This window comes from Panthera tigris, chromosome C1 (assembly GCF_018350195.1).
Source record: "Panthera tigris isolate Pti1 chromosome C1, P.tigris_Pti1_mat1.1, whole genome shotgun sequence".
Taxonomy (NCBI): domain Eukaryota; kingdom Metazoa; phylum Chordata; class Mammalia; order Carnivora; family Felidae; genus Panthera; species Panthera tigris.
The window spans coordinates 100,109,270-100,131,642 of record NC_056667.1 but is presented as its reverse complement, the minus strand read 5'-3'; the positions used below and the strand labels follow the sequence as shown (position 1 = coordinate 100,131,642).

The 22,373-nt window shown below is 41.2% G+C and overlaps 2 protein-coding genes across 7 annotated transcripts in view; one reads left to right on the top strand and one right to left on the bottom strand.

Moving 5' to 3' along the window:
- SPAG17 (sperm associated antigen 17) overlaps positions 1 to 22,373 on the top strand; it is a 241,090-nt gene that overhangs the window by 205,169 nt on the left and 13,548 nt on the right. For 4 of the 5 annotated variants that reach the window (XM_042993865.1, XM_042993867.1, XM_007075678.3 and 1 more), the window contains exons 47-48: positions 1,070 to 1,214; positions 3,414 to 3,558. In XM_042993865.1, the coding sequence (XP_042849799.1) occupies positions 1,070 to 1,214; positions 3,414 to 3,553 (285 nt within the window). In that variant the 3' untranslated portion in view covers positions 3,554 to 3,558. Of the gene's footprint in view, positions 1 to 1,069; positions 1,215 to 3,413; positions 3,559 to 3,643; positions 3,818 to 22,373 lie in introns of those variants that run through there. The other variant, XM_042993866.1, reaches the window with a different exon arrangement.
- Positions 20,851 to 22,373, bottom strand: part of WDR3 (WD repeat domain 3) — a 31,019-nt gene continuing 29,496 nt past the window's right edge. For both annotated transcript variants that reach the window (XM_042993869.1, XM_042993870.1), the window contains exons 26-27: positions 21,928 to 22,021; positions 20,851 to 21,614 (exon numbers count right to left, since the gene is read on the bottom strand). In XM_042993869.1, coding sequence (XP_042849803.1) covers positions 21,459 to 21,614; positions 21,928 to 22,021 — 250 coding nt within the window. In that variant the 3' untranslated portion in view covers positions 20,851 to 21,458. The remainder of the gene's footprint in view (positions 21,615 to 21,927; positions 22,022 to 22,373) is intronic.

Sequence of the window (22,373 nt, the reverse complement as noted above, 5' to 3'; positions counted from 1 at the left end):
TCTGCACAAATATAATCTATAGACTTGTCCATATGTAAAGCTAACCGCTGTTCAGCTTGGTTGGTTGCCAACACTGAGTGAATGTGCTCGGAGCCCGGGTAGACCTGATGGCAGGATGCCAGCTGCCATGCGGAGTGGCGTCACCCCAGCCCTGCCCTCCGTGTTGGGCTCCAGGGCGAAGGGCCTGGTCCTCAGACATGGAGCGTTGGATACCGTCCAGTAAGCAGACCTTCACAAGCACATTGTTGAAAAAGTTGAAACATTTTTTCGGTCCTATTATTTACAAACTATACTGAAGAAAACAAATTTTTTGTATCTAACTGCTTTCCATGTGGTGGTTTCTGATGTATTTTTTTTTTTCCGGATAATTGTTCTCAAGTCTGCTTCTTAGCCTACCTCCTGGAGAGGCAGCTTAGGAACACAAACAGCTCTTTCTTTCCTGGCCAGTGTTCTCTTCAAGGGACAAGGCAAGAAGCCCATTCCTTGCTGTGTTTCTTCTTCATTATATATCGGGTTTCTTCTTTGTTGGTCCAGACCTCTTCCACGTAGCTTTCAGACCTAAGCAGTTTGGCATTTGAACTCCTCCCGTCTCCCTATACTGGCTCTGTCACACCATAGGCCCTCCACTGGGAACATTATAAACTAAGAGGCAGGGCCAGGAAGTTGTGCGATTCACATACTCTCTTATTTTAAACTTCTCTTTATCTGCAAGGATGCCCCTAGGAACTCACTGCAGATGTTCAAGAAAGAGCACGATTGCGGGCATTGTAAACTTTGCCTTCAGTGCCACCTCCAGGACGCTGGCTTTTATTTTTCTTACCCTTCTTCCCAAATGGCACCTGGTTTTCCCCTTCAACAATTTATCCTGGGTCCCATTTGCTCCATGGAAGTCTACCTAGCTAATCTACAAAGTAATTCTTGTAAGTGCCTAACTGCGATGGTTCATGTGCGCCAAATTTATAGATGGGAAAACAGGATTAGAGAGTCTAACTAGCTTGCCCAAATTCATGTTAAAACCCAGATTTGAACCCCGATGTGTCTGATTCTAAAGCTACATTGTGTCCTATAGGTGGCAGCGGGTCTGCAGACGGAACTGAAAGTGGAGTTATTTGCCATGGCTGTTGGAGAGGAAGGTGCCAGGGGATCAACACACATCTCGCACAATATTGAGATTATGACTGAGCACGACGTCCTGTTCTTACCCGTGGAAGCAAATATCCTTTAAAGTTCAATTTGAGTAGTCATAAATAGAGCAAAAATTACATTTGAGCAAGGAGAAAATATGAGAATGCTATTCCGTGACCCCCTCACCCCCACACCTGCACTCCATAGCTTCATTAATTCTGTTTTTAAAACCGTAGAGTTCAAGTTTTAGGATAAAGATTGTCTTCGTCTTTGTGAGCAGCTAGCAAAATGCCTGTTAACACAGTACATGAGCAGTGACTGCAAGTTGAATGAATGTCAGTGTTAATTGCTGTCTATGGGGTATCAGACAATCAGAATTAAGCAGGGAATTGTTTTTAAAACTTTTGAGGAAAGGAGACTTAAATAGAAAGAACAAACAAATCCACAGCAATAGGAGAGTTCTGGGTGTTGGGAAGTATAGGGAGTTCAACTTGTTGAGACCTTAGGGGTATTAGGAAACATAGTAGGGAAGTTGTGGAAGATTTTGAATCCCTGCTTAAACTTTATTATATAAGCAAGAGTGAATCATTGATCCAGTGCATGATACAATCGTCATATTTTTATCAAGATGAACCCAGCATTACCGTGCTGGACATGTCAAGGAGTAACCTGATGCAAATAGAAACAAAGAGTCGTTGGAAGGCCGCTTCATTAGGCTGAGCATAAGGACAGGAACTACCCCGTGGCAGTTGTGGAAGAGGGACATGGGTGGAAAGACATTTGGCGGGGGAGAGGAATCTGTAAAATCTCAGGTGGAACCCATTGAGGGAGGGCAGTAAGAGGACTCAAGAGTTCAAGGTTTGGAGCATGCAGGTCTGGATCACAATTGAAGAGACAGCGCAGGAGAGGTAATGATTTTAAACATCATCTACAAAGAGGAGACAACTGGAGGTATGGAAAAGGAGTAGAGCTGCGGGGTCTGTTAAGGACGCAGAAGGAAGAAGAGGAGACCGTGGAGACACAACAAGCAATCATAAAACCAAGAAACATCTCAGAAGCCACACAAGGAATTTCAAGGAAAACACGGACCTAGTTGACAGGTGCTACAGAGATGTCCTGGAGAATTCAGATTACGTAGGATTGCTAGATTTGGCTGAAGGGAATGGAAGAGAAACATTAAAAAATATGAATGAGAGGAAGTAACTGAAGCAGCAGCATCCAAAGGAGAGCAAGAGAATAGTCAAGAAGAGAGCTGAAGGCTTAGTCTCGGCGAGGGGGCATGTGAGGATGGCTAAGGATCCAGACTTTGAGGTGAAGGGGAAATTTGGGGAAGCTTGTGTCAGATGACCTTGGTTTCAGTGGAAATGGAGCTGAATTCATTTGTTCACTTATTTCAAAGAGAAGTGTCTCTAGTGTGCTAGGCACTGTTCTAGGCACTGGGGATACAGCAGTGAACAAGACACAAAACTCCCTGCCCCTACGTTGCTTACTTTCCAGTGGGAGAACAGACTGTACGCAAAATAAGTAACACAAGGACTACAATGGTGCTGGTAAGTACAATGGAGATAAATAAAAAGTAGGAAAGTGGGTACAGGGAGGATTAAGGAGGACTGCAATTTAAAGTGGGATGTTCAAGAAAAGACCTCACGGGGGATGTGATTTTTTTTTTTTTTTTTTTTCTATATGGATGGCAGGGTTCTTCTGCAGTGATAGGAGAAAACTAACCAAAGAACCAGCTTTTTCCTCTAAGAATTAAATCAAGTCTCCATACATCCTCTTCACACAAGTTATGAGATGCTGACCCAGAGACACTGTAACCCTGCTGCTGGTCACAGTAACTAAGTCATTCTGCTTTTATGCTTGTAGATTAAAGGCTACCTGTCAGGCATAGATAGATGGGGCAGAGAGTTTTATTAGATCTTTTATCTACTTCTAATGTCAGTAGTGAGAATTTGTAGCCCATTTCTCAAGATCTATCCCTTCCCCAGAAAAAAAGACATGACCTCTAGACATTGATGTGATTTTGGGACCTGATTATGGTGATTGATGTCTCCTATAGGAAGACTCACCACAGTCAGGGGAGAAGCACACACTGGGTGGACAGGAGAAATTCCAGGAAATCAATATCCGTCCGTCTTCCTCTAAGCCTGAGTCCACAGAATTCACATTGCATGGTAAGGACCCAAAACAGAGCTAATGAGGCCAGAGAGGAGGTTCTGATTTGAAAATGTTAACGAGTTTGTATATACACATCATTTGGTCACAAAAGTCCTTAATGAGTATCTTACCAGTTTTAACAAGCAGCAATTATGATAAGAGACCAAAAGATTTTCCTCAGGGAAAAGAAAATCCCGTGGTCCGGAGGACTTCTACAATTTCTTCTTCTGCACTTGGAGTCTTCATGTCCCGTAAAATTTCTCCACGTTAGGTCCGGTAAGTAAGTAATAAATGGGAATTTGACTGGTAACCATTCATATGTGAGGCCTTAGACCTCATGTTTGTTTCTCTCTTCTTACAGCCAGAAACCAATGAGCCACTAAGCCCAGGGGAAAGGAAATACTTGTTTTTAATGACCAAAACAGCTACTCCTTTACATATATTATCATATCTCATCCTCACACTACTGATAAGATAGGTATTCTTTCCCATGTTATAAATGAGGAAGCTGATGATGTAAAAATCTAACCTACTTCAATGTGATTCTGAAGTTCGTTCTTTTTTTAAAAAAAATTTTTAATGTTTATTTTTTTAATGTTTATTTTTGAGAGAGAGAAAGAGAGAGCACACAAGCAGGGGAGGGGCAGACAGAGAGGGAGACACAGAATCCAAAGCAGGCGCCAGGCTCTTAGCTGTCTGCGGACATGGGGCTCGAACTCACAAACTGTGAGATCATGACCTGAGCCAAAGTCAGATGCTTAAATTGACTGAGCTATCCAGGCACCCCTAAAGTTCATTCTTTTAAGTGCTGTTTTCAGTGTTGACCTTCCAAAAAGCAGGGGCACCAACACCAGGATGTCCTTCTGAACTTGAAACTTTACAAGTAAGCCAGTGGTTCTCAGACATTTTGAATGCAGATTCTTTAAATATTCTTAAAAATTACTGAGGACCCCAAAGAGCTGTCATATATGTGGATCATATCTACTGCATTTACCAAACTGGAATTAAAACTGGGAAAAATTATCAAGGTGAAAACCATAATAAACCCATTATACTAACATATTTTTAATGAAACATTAACTATTTTCCAAAACAAAAATGGATTACTCACGGGACACTGTTTTACATTTTCATAATTCCTTTACTATCCGGCCTAATAGAACACAGCTGGGTTCGTACCCCAGCTCTGCATTCAGTCTGTCACGATATGAGACATCACACAGCCTCCGGAAAACTCCACTGTATGCTCATGAGAGAAAAAGGCAAACAGCATCTTGTCTGTTTCCTGGAGCTGCTGAAACAAGTCTGTGCTCGTTTCTTGCGGCTGCTGGGAAAGAGTCACACAAGCCAGGTGGCTTAAAACAACAGATATTCCGTTGCAGTTCAGGAGGCCAGAGATCCAAGATCAAGGTGTCGGACTTGGCTCCTTCTGGAGATGGAGGGAGGATTTGTTCTATGTCTCTCTCCTACCGTCTCAGGGCTGCCAGCAGGTCTTGGTGTTCACTGGCTTATTGCTGACTCACTTTCATCTCTGGCTCAAATGGCATTCTTCCCCGTGTGTATATTTCTGTGTGTCTCCCTCCTTGTAAGAATGCCATTCATTAGATTTAGTGGGTACCCTAATCCTGAGTGGCATCGTAAGGTCACCTTCCGTTTCTGGTAGACATGAATTTTGTGGAAACAAACCCAGTGTAATCTACCCTCCGGTCCCCCAACATTCACATCCATCCCATCCCAACACTCCCAAGACTTTTCACCCATTCCAGCATTAACTCCAAATTCTCAGTTCAGAGTGTCACATCCCATCTGTCTAAATCAAGTACGGGTTAGACTCTGGTATGCCCGGCCTTGGTCTCCTTTGGTCTCCTTTCCATTGGTGGACGTATGAAACTAAAAAGCATGTTTTCAACTTGTACCATACGATGGTGGAAAAAGCATGGGATAGATATTCCCGTTCCAAAAGGAAGAAAGTGGAAGGAATAGAGTCACTGGTCTAAAGCAAATTTGTGACACAGCAGGGCAAATGTCATCAAGTTTCAAGGCCTGAAAATAATCTTTTGTGGCTTGACCGGCCCTCTGGGCCCAGAGGCTGTCCCAGCCCCAACCTCTAGACCATCAGAAGCCCTGTTGGCCCCACCCTCTCTGTCCTCAGCCTGGGACACAATCTTACCCTCCGGGCAGCCCAGTTCCTGCTTATAGAATCCTACAAGTCTGGCAGCCTTCCTTCCTCTTGTCCCATCTCTGTCCCTGCGAGGCCAAAATGGCAGCATTTCTGCCAATGTAACATTCTCACAAACCCGTCAGTCTTCATGGGTGTCAAGGAGTTCCACACCATTAGACATGAGGCTTCTCCACAGATCCTTTCTGGACAACCGTGCCTCTATTCCTGGCTTCTGCTGAGATGCTTGATCGTATCCATGGCCACAAATCTAATCGCACATTTTCCAGCACAGACCCTTGGTGACCTCTGAAGAGCATGCCCTTGCAGAATAGATAGGCTGTGAATTTTCAAACTCATCATGTTCTGGTTCCTTTTTGCTAACCATTTCCTTCCTCAAATTATCTCTTTCCTCTTGCATTTTACTATAAGCAGCAAGAAAGTAGGCCACATCTTCCATATTTTGTTTGGAAACCTCAGCTAAATATTCAATGTCATGGTTCACAAGCTCTACTTTAACCCCAAAGCAGAACACAAGTCAGCCAAGTTTTCTGCCACCTTACTTTTCCTCCAGTGTCCAACATGTTCATTTCTGAGTTCACACCAAAAGAACCTTTATCTTCTAACATGTATTCATTTTTGAGAGACAGAGGGCTAGCAGGGGAGGGGCAGAGAGAGGGAGACACAGAATCTGAAGCAGGGTCCAGACTCTGAGCTGTTGGCATAGAGCCTGATGCAGGGCTCAAACTCTCGGACTGCGAGATCATAACCTAAGCTGAAGTCAGATGCTCAACCGACTGAGCCACCCAGGCACCCCAGAAGCACCTTTTAATGTTCACACTTCTATCAACATTTTGTTCATGATGAAATAGAAATTCTCTGAGACGCCAGCTTTCTCTACTGTCCATATTTCCATAGTTCTACCAAATCATTTCAAGATAACCTAGACTTTTTTTTTTTTAAATTATTACATGGCTCAAAATTCTTCCAGTCTTTACCATTTACCCAATTCCAAAGCCACTTCCATATTTTTAGGTATTTGTCCAGCAGCACCCCACTTCCTGGCATCAAAATCTATTTGTTTCCTGGGGTTTCCATAAAATTACCATAAACTGGGTGGCTTAAAACAAGGTATTTTCTTGCAGTTCAGGAAACTAAAGGTCTGAAACCAAGGTATTAGAGGACTGGTTCCTTCTGGAGACTGAGGGAGAATTTGTTCCAGCCTATCTCCTGGCTTCTGGTGGTAGCCAGAGTCTTGGCGTCCCTTGGCTTATAGCTGCCTCATGCCAATCGCAGTCTCTGCCTCTGTGGTCCCCGGCCTGCTGTGTGTCTCCTGACATTGCATTCTTATACGGCCACCGTGACTGGATGTAGGGCCCACTCTAATATAGTGTGAACTCATCTTAACTAATTATATTTATAATGACCTTCTTTCCAAATAAGGACACATTCATAGGTTCTGGGTAGACATGAATTTTTGGAGAAGACTCTTTAAACTACTATGGATTTTAATATGGTTTTGAAAGTATTTTTGGCATTGCAGACTCCTTGAAAGGTCTTACGGACCCCTGGAGATCATAAACTATACTCTGGGAACCACTGAATTCATGGTTTATGTCAGTTCTACTTAATGACTTTTGGAAGTTACTCCAAACTGAGAAGAGGTAAAGTTTGCATCACTAGTTGGGACAGAATAGCTTCCAAATAAAAGATACATAATTCGTGTTGGCACCAATCTATCAAAAGTAACTTCGTGAATCTATCCAAAAAAGAAATGACTTCAGTGATGTTGCCTTTATGCCTCTGTTCAGATGATCACAGACTTAATGAGATTGAAAGATGCCTGCTGTACTTATTCCTTCTTTTAATATGAAATTTATTGTCAAATTGGTTTCCATACAACACCCAGTGCTCATCCCAACAGGTGCCCTCAATGCCCATCACCCACTTTCCCCTCCCTCCCACCCCCTATCAACCCTCAGTTTGTTTTCAGATTTTAAGAGTCTCTTGTGGTTTGGCTCTCTCCCTCTCTGTTTTTTTTTTCTTCCCCTCCCCCATGGTCTTCTGGTAAGTTTCTCAGGATCCACATAAGAGTGAAAACATACGGTATCTGTCTTTCTCTGTATGACTTATTTCACTTAGCATAACACTCTCCAGTTCCATCCACGTTGCTACAAAAGGCCATATTTCATTCTTCCTCATTGCCAAGTAGTATTCCATTGTGTATATAAACCACAATTTCTTTATCCATTCATCAGTTGATGGACATTTAGGCTCTTTCCATAATTTGGCTACTGTTCAAAGTGCTACTATAAACATTGGGGTACAAGTGCCCCTATGTATCGGCACTCCTATATCCCTTGGGTAAATTCCTAGCAGTGCTATTCCCGGGTCATAGGGTAGATCTATTTTTAATTTCTTGAGGAACCTCCACACTATTTTCCAGAGCGGCTGAACCAGTTTGCATTCCCACCAACAGTGCAAGAGGGTTCCCGTTTCTCCACATCCTTGCCAGCATCTATAGTCTCCTGATTTGTTCATTTTAGCCACTCTGACTGGTGTGAGGTAGCATCTCAGTGTGGTTTTGATTTGTATTTCCCTGATGAGGAGTGACATTGAGCATCTTTTCATGTGCCTGTTGGCCATCTGGATGTTTTCTTTAGGGAAGTGTCTATTCATGTTTTCTGCCCATTTCTTCACTGGATTGTGTTTTGGGTGTGGAGTTTGGTGAGCTCTTTATAGATTTTGGATACTAGCCCTTTGTCTGATATGTATCTTTTCCCATTCTGTTGGTTGCCTTTTAGTTTTGTTGTTTCCTTTGCAGTGCAGAAGCTTTTTATCTTCATGAGGTCCCAACAGTTCATTTTTGTTTTTAATTCCCTTTTGTTTTGGGGATGTGTCAAGTAAGAAATTGCTGCAGCTGAAGTCAGAGAGGTTTCTTCCTGCTTTCTCCTCTAGGGTTTTGATGGTTTCCTGTCTCACATTCAGGTCCTTTATCCATTTTGAGTTTATTTTTGTGAATGGTGTGAGAAAGTGGTCTAGTTTCATCCTTCTGCATGTTGCTGTCCAGTTCTCCCAGCACCATTGGTTAAAGAGACTGTCTTTTTTCCATCGGATATTCTTTCCTGCTTTGTCAAAGATCAGTTGGCCATACTTTTGTGGGTCTAATTCTGGGATTTCTATTCTATTCCATTGGCCTATGTGTCTGTTTTTGTGCCAATACCATGCTGTCTTGATGATTACAGCTTTGTAGTAGAGGCTAAAGTCTGGGATTGTGATGACTAATGCTTTGGTTTTCTTCTTCAAAATCACTTTGGCTATTTGGGTCTTTTATGGTTCCATACAAATTTTAGGATTGCTTGTTCTAGCTTCGAGAAGAATACTGGTGCAATTTTGATTGGGACTGCATTGAATGTGTACATAACTTTGGGTAGTATGGACATTTTAACAATATTTATTCTTCCAATCCATGATCATGGAATGTTTTTCCATTTCTTTATATCTTCTTCAATTTCCTTAATAAGCTTTCTATACTTTTCAGCATAAAGATCTTTTACATCTTTGGTTAGGTTTATTCCCAGATATTTTATGATTCTTTGTGCAATTGTGAATGGGATCAGTTTCTTTGTCTTTCTGTTGCTTCATTATTAGTGTATAAGAATGCAACTGATTTCTGTACATTGATTTTGTATCCTGCAACTTTGCTAAATTCATGTATCAGTTCTAGCAGACTTCTGGTGGGGACTGTCGGATTTTCCATGTATAATATCATGTCATCTGCAAAAAGTGAAAGCTTAACTTCATCTTTGCCAATTTTGATGCCTTTGATTTCCTTTTGTTGTCTGATTGCTGGTGCTAGCACTTCCAATACTATGTGAAACAACAGTGGTGAGAGTCGACATCCCTGTTGTGTTCCTGATCTTGGGGAAAGCTCTCAGTTTTTCCCTGTTGACGATGATATTTGCTGTGGGCTTTTCATAAATGGCATTTATGATGTTTAAGTATGTTCCTTCTATCCCGACTTTCTTGAGGGTTTTTATCAAGAAAGGATGCTGAATTTCTGCATCGATTGACAGGATCATATGGTTCTTTTCTTTTCTTTTATTAATGTGATGTATCACATTGATTGATTTGCAAATGTTGAACCAGCCCTGCAGCCCAGGAATGAATCCCACTTGATCATGCTTTATATGCTGTTGAATCTGATTTGCTAGTATCTTGAGAATTTTTGCATCCATATTCATCAGGGATATTGGCCTGTAGTTGTCTTTTTCTTGCTGGGTCTCTGTCTGGTTTAGGAATCAAAGTAATAGTGGCTTCACAGAATGAGTCTGGAAGTTTTCCTTCCCTTTCTAATTTTGGAACAGCTTGAGAAAGATAGGTATTATCTCTGCTTTAAATGTCTGGTAGAATATCCCTGGAAAGCCATCTGGTCCTGGACTCTTATTTGTTGGGAGATTTTTGGTAACTGATTCAATTTCTTTGCTGGTTATGAGTCTGTTCAAGTTTTTATTTCTTCCTGAGTTTTGGAAGGGTGTGGGTGCTTAGGAATTTGTCCATTTCTTCCAGGTTATCCAGTTTGTTGGCATATAATTTTTCATAGTATTCCCTGATAATTGCTTGTATTTCTGAGGGATTGGTTGTAATAATTCCATTTTCATTCATGATTTTATCTATTTGGGTCATTTCCCTTTTCTTTTTGAGGAGCCTGGCTAGAGGTTTATCAATTTTGTTTATTTTTTCAAAAAAACAACTCTTGGTTTCATGGATCTGCTCGACAGTTTTTTTAGATCCTACATTGTTTATTTCTGCTCTGATCTTTATTATTTCTCTTCTTCTGCTGGGTTTGGGGTGTCTTAGCTGTTCTGCTCCTATTTCCTTTAGGTGTGCTGTTAGATTTTTCTTGTTTCTTGAGATAGGCCTGGACTGCAATGTATTTTCTTCTCAGGACTGCCTTCACTGCATCCCAAAGCGTTTGGATTGTTGTATCTTCATTTTCATTTGTTTCCATATATTTTTAAATTTCTTCTCTAATTGCCTGGTTGACCCACTCATTCTTTAGTAGGGTGTTCTTTAATCTCCATGCTTTTGGACGTTTTCCAGACTTTTTCCTGTGGTTGATTTCAAGCTTCATAGCATTGTGGTCTGAAAGTGTGCATGCTATGATCTCAATTCTTGTATACTTATGAAGGGCTGTTTTGTGACCCAGTATGTGATCTATCTTGGAGAATGTTCCATGTGCACTCGAGAAGAAAGTATATTCTGTTGCTTTGGCATGCAGAGTTCTAAATATATCTGTCAAATCCATCCGATCCAATGTATCATTCAGGGCCCTTGTTTCTTTATTGATCCTGTGTCTAGATGATCCATTACTGTAAGTGGAGTATTAAAGTCCCCTGCAATTACCACATTCTTATCAATAAGGTTGCTTATGTTTATGATTGTTTTATATATTTGGGGGCTCCCGTATTCGGCACATAGACATTTATAATTGTTAGTTCTTCCTGATGGATAGACCCTGTAATGATTATATAATGCCCTTCTTCATCTCTTGTTACAGCCTTTAATTTAAAGTCTAGTTTGTCTGATATAAGTATGGCTACTCCAGGTTTCTTTTGACTTCCAGTAGCATGATAGATAGTTCTCCATCCTGTCACTTTCAATCTGAAGGTGTCCTCAGGTCTAAAATGAGTCTCTTGTAGACAGTAAATAGATGGGTCTTGTTTTTTTTATCCATTCTGATACCCTATGTCTTTTGGTTGGAGCATTTAGTCCATTTACATTCAGTGTTATTATTGAAAGATACTGGTTTAGAGTCACTGTGATGTCTGTAGGTTTCATGGTTGTAGTGATGTCTCTAGTACTTTTTGGTCCTTGCAACATTTCACTCACAGAATCCCCCTTGGGATCTCTTGTAGGACTGGTTTAGTGGTGATGAATTCCTTCAGTTTTTGTTTGGGAAGACCTTTATCTCTTCTTCTATTGTGAACGATAGACTTGCTGGATAAAGGATTCTCGGCTGCATATTTTTTCTGTTCATCACATTGAAGGTTTCCTGCCATTCTTTTCTGGCCTGCCAAGTTTCAGTAGATAGGTCTGCTATTACTCTTATGTGTCTACCTTTGTAAGTTATGGCCTGTTTATCCCTAGCTGCTTTCAGATTTTTCTCTTTATCCTTGTATTTTGCCAGTTTTAACTATATGTCGTGCAGAAGGTCGATTCAAGTTACTTCTGAAGGGAGTTCTCTGCGCCTCTTGGATCAATGCCTTTTTCCTTCCCCAGATCGGGGAAGTTCTCAGCTATGATTTGTTCAAGTACACCTTCAGCCCCTTTCTCTCTCTCTTCCTCTTCTGGAATTCCTATCATACAGATATTGTTGCATTTGATTGCATCACTTAGTTCTAATTCTCCCCTCATACTGCTGGATTTTTTTCTCTTTTTATCAGCTTCCTCTTTTCCCATAATTTTATTTTCTAATTCACCTATTCTCTCCTCTGCCTCGTCAATCTGAGCTGTGGTCGCCTCCATTTTATTTTGCACCTCATTTATAGCATTTTTTAGCTCCTCATGACTATTTCTTAGTCCCTTGATCTCTGTAGCAATAGATTCTCTGCTGTCCTCTATGCTTTTTTCAAGCCCAGCGATTAATTTTATGACTATTATTCTAAATTCTTGTTCCGTTATATTTCTTAAATCGTTTTTGATCAATTCATTAGCTGCCACTACTTCCTGGAGTTTCTTTTGAGGAGAGTTCTTCCGTTTTTTCATTTTGGGTAGTCCTTGCGGTGGCTCCAAACTGCAGGGCACTTCCCCTGTGCTGTCTGGTGTAACTTGTGTTGGTGGGCAGGGCCGCAGTCAGACCTGATGTCTGTCCCCAGCCCACCGCTGGGGCCACAGTCAGACTGGTGTGTACCTTATCTTCCCCTCTCCCAGGGGTAGGACTCACTGTGGAGTGGTGTGGCCCCTGTCTGAGCTACTTGCACACTGCCAGGTTTGTGGTGCTGCTTTGATGGGATCTGGCATATTAGCTGGGGTGGATCCACAAGGTGCACAGGGGCGGGAAGGGCAGGCTTAGCTTGCTTTGCCTTCAGTGGTCCCCTGAGGGATGGGCCCTGCGGCACTGGGAGGGAGGCCGACCTGTCAGAGGGATGGATCCCCAGAAGCACAGCGTTGGGCATTTGCGTGGTGCAAGCAAGTTCGGTGACAGGAACTAGTTCCCTTTGGAATTTCGGCTGGGGGATGGGAGAGGGAGATGGCGCTTGCCAGCACCTTTGTTCCCCCAACCAAGCTGAGCTCTGTGTTCCAGGGCTTAACAGCCCTCCCTCCCGGCGTCCTCTTGCCCTCCCCGCTTTCGGGAGCAGAGCTGTTGACTTTTAACATTCCAGATGTTAAGTCCTGCTGGCTGTCAGAACTCACGCAGTCCGGCCCCTCCGCTTGGGCAAGCCAGACTCGGGGGCTCTGCCTTGCCGGGTGGGCTAGCTGCCCCTCCACCGCCCCGGCTCCCTCCTGCCAGACTGTGTAGCACGCACCGCCTCTCAGCCCTTCCTACTCTCTTCTGTGGGCCTCTTGTCTATGCTTGGCTCCAGAGAGTCCGTTCTGCTGGTCTTCTGGCGGTTTTCTGGGTTATTTAGGCAGATGTGGCTGGAATCTATGTGATCAGCAGGACAAGGTAAGCCCAGCGTCTTCCTACGCCGCCATCTTCCCCTATTCTTTCATTTTAAAGACAAACATCTAGTATATAGATTCTCTGTAATATTGCCCAGAGCTAACAGATAACATGTTAGTCTATTTCCTTCCCATCCCTCCTGTGTGTGTGTACTGGAATCATTCTGTAGTTTTAGATCTTGTGTGGCTCCCACAGTAACAGCACCATGTGTTTATTTTGAGCCAGTAAGCACTTCTATGAGGGTAGACACTAATGTGCCCATTTTATAGATGAGGAACCACGTTAAGTAATTTGCTCTACAGAAGCCATATTAGTTACCTATTGCTACAAAACAAATCACCCTAAAATGTAGTGGCTTAAAACAACAGACACTTAAGATCTCCTCGCCTCTGTGGTCCCAGAATCCAGGCAGAACTCAGTTGGATACTCTGGCTCAACTAGGGACGAATCTGCTTTCAGCCCACATGGGCAGTCATTGGCAGGAGGCAGCTCCTTGCCACGTGGGCTTCTCCTTAGGGAACCCCACAGCAGGCAGCCTGGTTCATCAGAAGAAGAAGAGCCTGAGAGTGTGAGCAAGGTGGAATTCAGTGTCTTATACCCCAATCTTGGAAGAGACAGGCCACTACATTTGCTGTAGTCTGTTCTTCAGAAGTCAGTCAGCCAGGTTCCATCCACTCCCACGGGGAAGGGATTACACGGGGGCAGCTGGCACTAGGCCTGACAAGATCGGACGAGGTGTGTGCTCTGTCCTAAAATCACATGATAGCTGCTCGAGCCCACAACATCTCAGAAATAAAGTGACGGGGCTTAGAATATAAGATGATGTTTCTCGTGAGAACCTCAGTCTCATCTCAAAACTTAGGATCTTAAATCATGAGGAAAAGGGGCGGATTGTGGATAGTGTATGGAGGCCGGGCAGCTTCCTGAGTTTGTGCCTGGCATGGACAGGCTACACAGAGCGGGCTCATTGATTATGTGGATAAGTGAGCAGAACCCTAGATACAGTCATGTCCTCAGACACCACTGCCTCCTTGCACTGTCCCATATCATCTGCCAGATTTATAGATTTCTTTGGGAGAGTTATGACTTAGGACACTCGCACTGAGAAACCATTTAATACCCAGTACACCAAGCACCTAACTTCCAGCCAGAAAATCTGAAAATGGTTAAGCAAATCTTCTTAAACAAAGACATATATAAATAATACAAGCTTAGATGTTATACTAATAAATCATTCATGAGGCTTTTCTTTATGGCATCACCAGCTTCTACAGGTAACACTGCATGATTTGCAAGGGATATTATTCATAAAATGGTTCCTGTACTAAGGATTATATGTAGCCAATGGCTGGCGAAGCCATTATATGCTGACTAAATGACTAGGAATTGGCTTGGCTTAAAATTTACTTTTTAACTCACTGGTTAACCTCAAACCTTTAGGAGTAAGGAGTTTCAAATATTTTGATTAAAAGTTGGAACTCAGTTACTTCCTGCACACATCACTTCATTCGCCATAAGCCCTCCTTCTCTTTGATGTGTGTAACCCTTTCTACACAGAAACACCTTTAAATCCCCTACTACTGTTAATCTTAAGTGATGGTAGAGATATGGGAAAGCAACGCTTCTAAAACACAAGGAGAGTACCCTCCTGAACTTGCTTTGGTTTGGAAACCATCAAAAATGTTAATGGGAGATGCTGCAGCTATTTGGGGATGAACGCTTCCAACAAGCACAGACATGATGTGGATCCAACCTTTGCTCACTCAAGAACTAAGACACCTTTCAGTAAGTACACTAACTCCTCTCTCTAGTGGCAGAACAGCCACCTAAAGAAAAGTCTGCTGCTTCAGACTAAAATCCACCATGCGATCTCTTCTCTTACCTTTTTGTAGTTAAGCCTCAGGAACTCTATGCCAAAAGAATCTTTCTTTACTCCTATTCTGCCCAGTGAATAAGCCCACTATATTCCTTACTTTGCTTCCGTGCTGTGTTATGTGTAGGAACAGTATTGGACTTGTGGGGACCTCGGAGAATGACACCACAAGGACTACAGCTCTGAGACTGTCAAGAAAATGGTGGCACCACAACACAGCACCAATGAAATGGACATATTCACAGAAGGACACCACCCACTGAAACTGACTCAAGAAGACAGCAGAAGACAGCAGTGGAGTAGGAGAACCCTGGGCTTATCTTGTCCGACAAACAACAACTAGATAATTATAAAATCACCCTAAATACTCCAGAAATCAATTGACAGAATAAACTCCACAACTAAAGGCAGAGAAGAGGCCACTTTGAAGAAGGTAGTAAGTGTGGAGATGTGTTTTAGGGAAGAAATGGGTGCTGTGGAGGCAAGGGAGCTGTGGTCACAGAGAACAGCATTTATATATATACATACGTATATATGTATGTATATATATGACAGGGGAATAGTAGCCCAGGGGAAGCAGAAGAAGAATGTTTCCCTAAAGCCATTCGCTTGGAAAATGAGAAAGGCTGCAACCAGCGGGCTTAAAGCCTGGTTTTAAAGGTCAGCAGTGGCTTGGCTGGGAGAGAGCCCAGGGGGCACTGTGCTGCTCCTGAAGAGAAAGCAGGCAGACAACCCAGGGGGAAATAGTGTGGAAACATCTGAAGAATGCCTGGGGCACAGAGAGGGAATATTCTTCACTCTTCTCCACAGCATCCCTGAGAGGCAACCATAGACACCTCTCTGGGAACAAAGGAGCTGGCAGGCACCATTTCCCTCCCCTGCCCCTCAGCATAAACATAGAGCCACCCTGAGGGAAGCAGCTCAATGTTGACACTGGCTGCCTAATTTGCTTACTCCAAGCCCCCCACACCTCTCTGCTCTGGCAGGACTGCTCTTCTCAGTCAAGCCTGCCTCAGTGCCAGCAAGGTGGGCCCCTAGCCTACAAGACCAGCACAAATCCCTGTCCACACATCACCAAGTCATATTATAATTAAATTAAATTTGCAAACATAATGATAAAGAAAAACCTTAAAAGCAACAAGACAAAAGAAGTACCTCACTTACAAGGGAAAACCTATATGGCTAGCTGGGGATTTCTCAACAGAAATTTGACAAGCCAGAAGGGAGTGGTAGGATATATTCAAAGTGCTGAGTGGGAAAAATCTGCAGCCAAGAATACTCTATCCAGCAAGGCTATCATTCAGAATAAAAGGAGTGACAGTTTTCTAGACAAAAATGAAATTCATGACCACTAACCCAGCACTGCAAGAAATATCAAAGGGGACTCTGACTACAAAGGAAACCAAAAGCGAAAAGAAGAAAAGGATCAAAGAAAATCTTCAGAAACGAGAAAAAATAAAGTGGCAATAAATACATATCTATCAATAATTACTTTGAATGTAAATGGACTAAATGCTCCAATCAAAAGACATGGGGACCCTTCTATATGCTGCCTACAAGAGACTCATTTTAGACCTAAAGACACTTACAGATAGAAAGTGGGGGGATGGTGAAACATCTATCATGCAAATGGATGTCAAAAGAAAGCCAGAGTAGCAGTACTTCTATTGGACAAACTAGACGGTAAAACAAAGACTTTAAAAAGAGACAAGAGTGTTATATAATCATTAAGGGGACAAACAAACAAGAAGATATAACAATTGTTCAGTATTTATACACCCAACTCGGAAGTACCCAAATATATATAAAACAATCAATAACAAACATAAACGAACTATACACAATAACACATAATAGTAGGGCACTTTAATACCCCACTTACACCAAGGGACAGATCACCTAAACAGAAAATCAACAAGGAAACAATGGCTTTGAATGACACGCTTGACCAGATGGGCCTAACGGATGTATTTACAACATCCTATCCTAAAACAACAGAATACACATTTTTTCAAGTGTGCATGGAACATTCTCCAGAACATATCACATATTAGGTCACAAAACAGGCGTCAACAAATACAAAAAGATTGAGATCATACCATGCATATTTCAGACCACAGCACTATGAAACTTGAAGTCAACCACAAGAAAAAATTTGGAAAGACCTAAACAACATGTTACTAAACAATGAATGGGTCAACCAGGAAATCAAAGAAGAAAAAAAAAATACATGGAAACAAATGAAAATGAAAACATAGCAGTCCAAAACCTTTGTTTGGGATGCAGCAAAAGCAGTTACAAGAGGGAAGTTTATAGCTATACAAGCCTATCTCAAGAAGCAAGAAACATCTCAAATAAATGACCTAACATTATACCTAAAGGAGCTAGAAAAAGAACAAATGAAGCCTAAAGCAAGCAGAATAAGGGAAATAATATAAATTATCTTACTTAGAAACTAAAAAAAAAACCAAAACAAACAAAAACAACCCCAATAAAACAGATTGGTGAAATCAGGAGATGGTTCTTGGGAAAAACATCAGTTAAATTGATAAACCTCTAGCCAGACTTATCAAGAAAAAGGACTCAAATAAAATCACAAATGAGAGATGAGAATAACCAACACCACAGAAGTACAACAGTTATAAGAGAATATTATGAGAACCATATGCCAACAAATTGAACAACCTGGAAGAAATGGATAAATTCCTAGAAACATGAACTACCAAAATTGAAACAAAAAGAAAACGAACATACCAATAACCAGCATAGAACTGATCAGTAATAAAAAAAAGTCCCAACAAACAAAAGTCCAGGGCCAGATGGCTTCACAGGGGAATTCTATGAAATATTTAAAGAAGAGTTCATGCCTATTCTTCTCAAACTGTTTGAAAAAACAGAAAAGGAAAGAAAACTTCCAAATTCATTTTATGAAGCCAGCATTACTCTTATACCAAAACCAGATAAAGACTCTACTAAAAAAGAGAACTATAGGCCAATATTCTGATGAACATGGAAGCAAAAATTCTCAATAAAACACCAGCAAACCAAATCCAACAGTAACATATTCACTATGATCAAGTGGGATTTATTTCTGGGCTGCAAGGGTGGTTCAATATTCACAAATCAATCATCATGATACACCACATTAATAAAAGAAAGATAAGAACCATATGATCCTCTCAATAGATGCAGAAAAAGCATTTGACAAAGTACAACATCCATTCATGATAAAAACCCTCAACAAAGTAAGTTTAGAGGGAACATATTTCAACATAATAAAGACCATATATGAAACACCCACAGCTAATATCATCCTCAACGAGTAAAACTGAGAGCTTTTCCTCTACAGAACAAGACAGGGATGTCCACTCTCACCAGTTATTTAATACAGCACTGGGAGTCCTAGCCTCAGCAATCAGACAACAAAAAGAAATAAAAGGCATTCAAATTGGCAAGGAAGAAGTCAAACTTTCACTATGTGCAGACGACATAATACTCTATGTAGAAAACCTGAAAGCTTCCACCAAAAAACTGCTAGAACTGACACATTAATTCAGTAAAGTCACAGGATACAAAATCAACATACAGAATCTGTTGCATTTCTATATACCAATAATGAAGCAGCGGAAAGAGAAATTAAGAAAACATTCCCATTTACAACTGCACCAAAAACATAAGATACCTAGGAATAAACCTACCCAAAGGGGTAAAAGACCAATACTCAGAAAACGATAAAACACTGATGAAAAGAAATTGAAGATGACACAAAGAAATGGAAAAACATTCCAGGCTCATGAGTTAGAAGAACAAATAATGTTAAAATGTCTATACTACACAAAGCAATCTACACATTTAATTTTTTTTTTTTAACGTTTTATTTTATTTTTGAGACAGAGAGAGACAGAGCATGAACGGGGGAGGGTCAGAGAGAGAGAGACACACAGAATCCGAAACAGGCTCCAGGCTCTGAGCACCCAGCACAGAGCCCGACGCGGGGCTCGAACCCACGGACCGCGAGATTGTGACCTGAGCCCAAGTCGGACGCTCAACCGACTGAGCCACCCAGGCGCCCTGCAATCTACACATTTAATGCAATCTCTATCAAAATACCACCAGAAGTTTTCACATAGCTAGAAGAAACAATCCGAAAATTTGTATGGAAACACAAAAGATCCTGAATAGCCAAAGCAATCTTGAAAACGCAAAGCAAAGCTGGAGGCATCACAGTTCCAGACTTCAAGTTATATTACAAAGCTGAAGTGAGCCAAAGAGTACGGCACTGCCACAAAAACAGACATGCAGACCAATGAAACAGAACAGAAAACCCAGAAATGAACCCACAACTATATGGTCAACTAATGTTCAACAAAGCAGGAAAAGCATATCCAATGGGAAAAAGACAGCCTCTTCAACAAATGGTGTTGGGAAAACTGGACAGCAATGTGCAAAACAATGAAACTGGACCACTTTCTTACACCAAACACAAAAATCAATTCAAAATGGATGAAAGACCTACATGTGAGACCTGAAACCATAAAATTCTGAGAGAACACAGTAACCTTTTTGACATCGAGCATAGCCAACTTCTTTCTAGGTATGTCTTCTGAGGCAAGGGAAACAAGAGCAAAAATAAATTATTGGGACCTCATCAAAATAAAAAGCTTCTGCACAGCGAAGGACACAATCAACAAAACTAAAAGAAAGCCTGCTGAAGGGGAGAAGATATTTGCATATGACATATCTGATAAAGGGTTAGTATCCAAAATCTATAAAGAACTTACCCAACTCAACACACACAAAAAACAAATAATCCAATTTAAAAATGAGAAGACATGAACAGATCTTTTTCCAAAGATGACATCCAGATGGCCAACAGACATACAAAAAGATGTTCAACATCACTCGTCATCAGGGAAATACCAATCAAAACTACAAAGAAAGATCACATCACACCTGTCAGAATGGCTAAAATCAACAACACAAGAAACCACAGGTGCTGGTGAGGATGTAGAGAAAGGGGAACTCTCTTGCACTGTTGGTGGGAATGCAAACTGGTGCAGCTGCTCTGGAAAACACTGTGGAGTTTCCTCAAAAAATTAAAGTTAGAATTAACCTATGATCCAGCAATTGCACTATGAGGCGTTTACCCAAAGAATACAAAAGTACTAATTCAAAGGGATAATGCATCTCAATGTTTATAGCACCAAAACCTTTAAAAGTCAAATTATGGAAGCAGCCCAAGTGTCCATCGGTTAATGAATGGATAAAGATGTGGTACATACATACAATGGGATATTACTCAGCCACGAAACAGAATGAAATTTTGCCATTTGCAATGACATAGATGGAGCGAGAGAGTATTATTATACTATGAAAAATAAGTCAGAGAAAGACAATTATGATTTCACTCATACCTGGAATTTAAGAAACAAAACAAATGAACAAACTGAGAAAAAGAGAGAAGCAAACCAAGAAAGAAACTTAACTGTAGAGAACAAACTGATGGTTACCAGAAGGAGGCGGTGGGGGGAGATGGGTTAAAAAGGCAATGGGGATTAAGGAGTGCACTTGTGATGAGCATTGCATGTTGTATGAAAGTGCTGAATCACTATACTGGACATGTGACTCTAATGTTACACTGTATGTTAACTAACGAGAATTTAAATAAATCTTGAAGAAAAAAAAAACAAACACAAATCCAAACAGAACTGTAACAAGGTTGGATTAGTGCCTTAAAAACTTCCCACAAAGAAAAGTCAGGCCCAAAGGAATGTATCCATTTCTTTTCCTAAAATATTCTCACCTCCCCAAATCCTTACCGTGTACATACATATGTATATGGTATTAATCACCCAAAAGCCCAGTAAGACATCTCAGCTTAACTACACTTTAATTAGAAACAAGTAGAAAAGATTAGCAATTAGATATTTTTACATACAGTTATAACCTCCTGCAAGAGGTTGAGCTTAAGGAGGCTGTTTTAGATCATTTTTATGGTCCTTTTCAGCTAAGTCCATGACTCTGCACTTATGGGGAGAGGGCAATCAATTGTGCACTTGATGGTCTCTGCAGGAGATAAAACGGTCTCTGCAGGAGATAAAACGTAATACAAAGAGTAACATATCAACAAATCTTCTGTTATCACAGAAATAAGAAAAACTTTTGAAATGTTCATTTTAGCTCTAGTGAAATAACTAGTAAAAAACAAACAAAAAGTTCGTTGTTCCCTGACAGAATATGATAGGAACACCTCCTGCAGGGCTCAACCTCTGAGGGCACAGAAAGATTCTGAACTCTGAGGCCTTATGTCCAAGACATGGGGCCCATAATCTCACATCGGGATCTCCTCAGGCAAAGCTGGGAACCACATCCTGACATCTTCTGTAACACAGTAAGCTCTGGTCTTTGGTAATTTTTAAGTTGACAGCTTAGTTTAGAAGTCCTTTTAAATAAAAAGAAAAGGGTACCACATTTCAGTTTTAAGTATATGTTAAAATTAGCTTCTCCCTCTTTTTCCTCTTCCTCTTCTTTTCTTCCAAGTGGCTGGTAGCATCAGCAAAAAACATAACTTCACTTTTTGCCTCGCATTCCCTCTTGAGATATTCAAGACCTGCCATATTGAAGCCAATAACATCCTGGGGAGGGATAGAAGAAAGGTGAGATGAACATTCTCTCACTTGAGCTCAATCGCAGCAGCATGTGCAAGTCAGGAGAACCAATGCTTCAGGTGTTCTTCAGGTGTTCCAAGGCATCCCTCCTTGTCTAAGGTCTTTCTTGTTTTGTTTTCTTCTCTCTATTCTTTATCCAATACAGTGGAAATCTTACCTCAATACAGATATATGTCTGGTCAATATCACCAAAGACAAGGCACAGCTCACTGTGCTACTTCAAAGTCACACACACACTAGGATTTCCCCCTCATTACTGCATTACTACAGGGATACCTACCCGGACTTGGCTGACTTTTGAAATAGTTGTTTCCTTTAATTTTTCAATGACTGGCACAAGCATTTGGTTACTAGTGATCTGCCCAAAGTGAATCCTAATAGAAAAACAAAACAGTCACGTTACAAAGAGAGGTAGTGCTCCACTTATCCTTTCTAGAAAAGCAAACAGATAATATCAAACCAAAAAAAAAAAAAAAAAAAAAAGCAAAAAAAGGATTAATTTTACCATATCATGGCAGTATAAAAAATGGCTGAAGATGTTTCCTCTCTACTACTCACTTTTATCTGATGTCAATTTTAACAATACTATCCTAAAAGTTATGACACATTCAACTTGTTTGCAAAGCTGGCCCTTTTACCTGCCATCTACCATGAGGCCGCAGACTTTGACAACGGTATTCTAGGAAAGCTCAGAGAGGAATGAGTGTGCTAAGAAATGCTAACTCA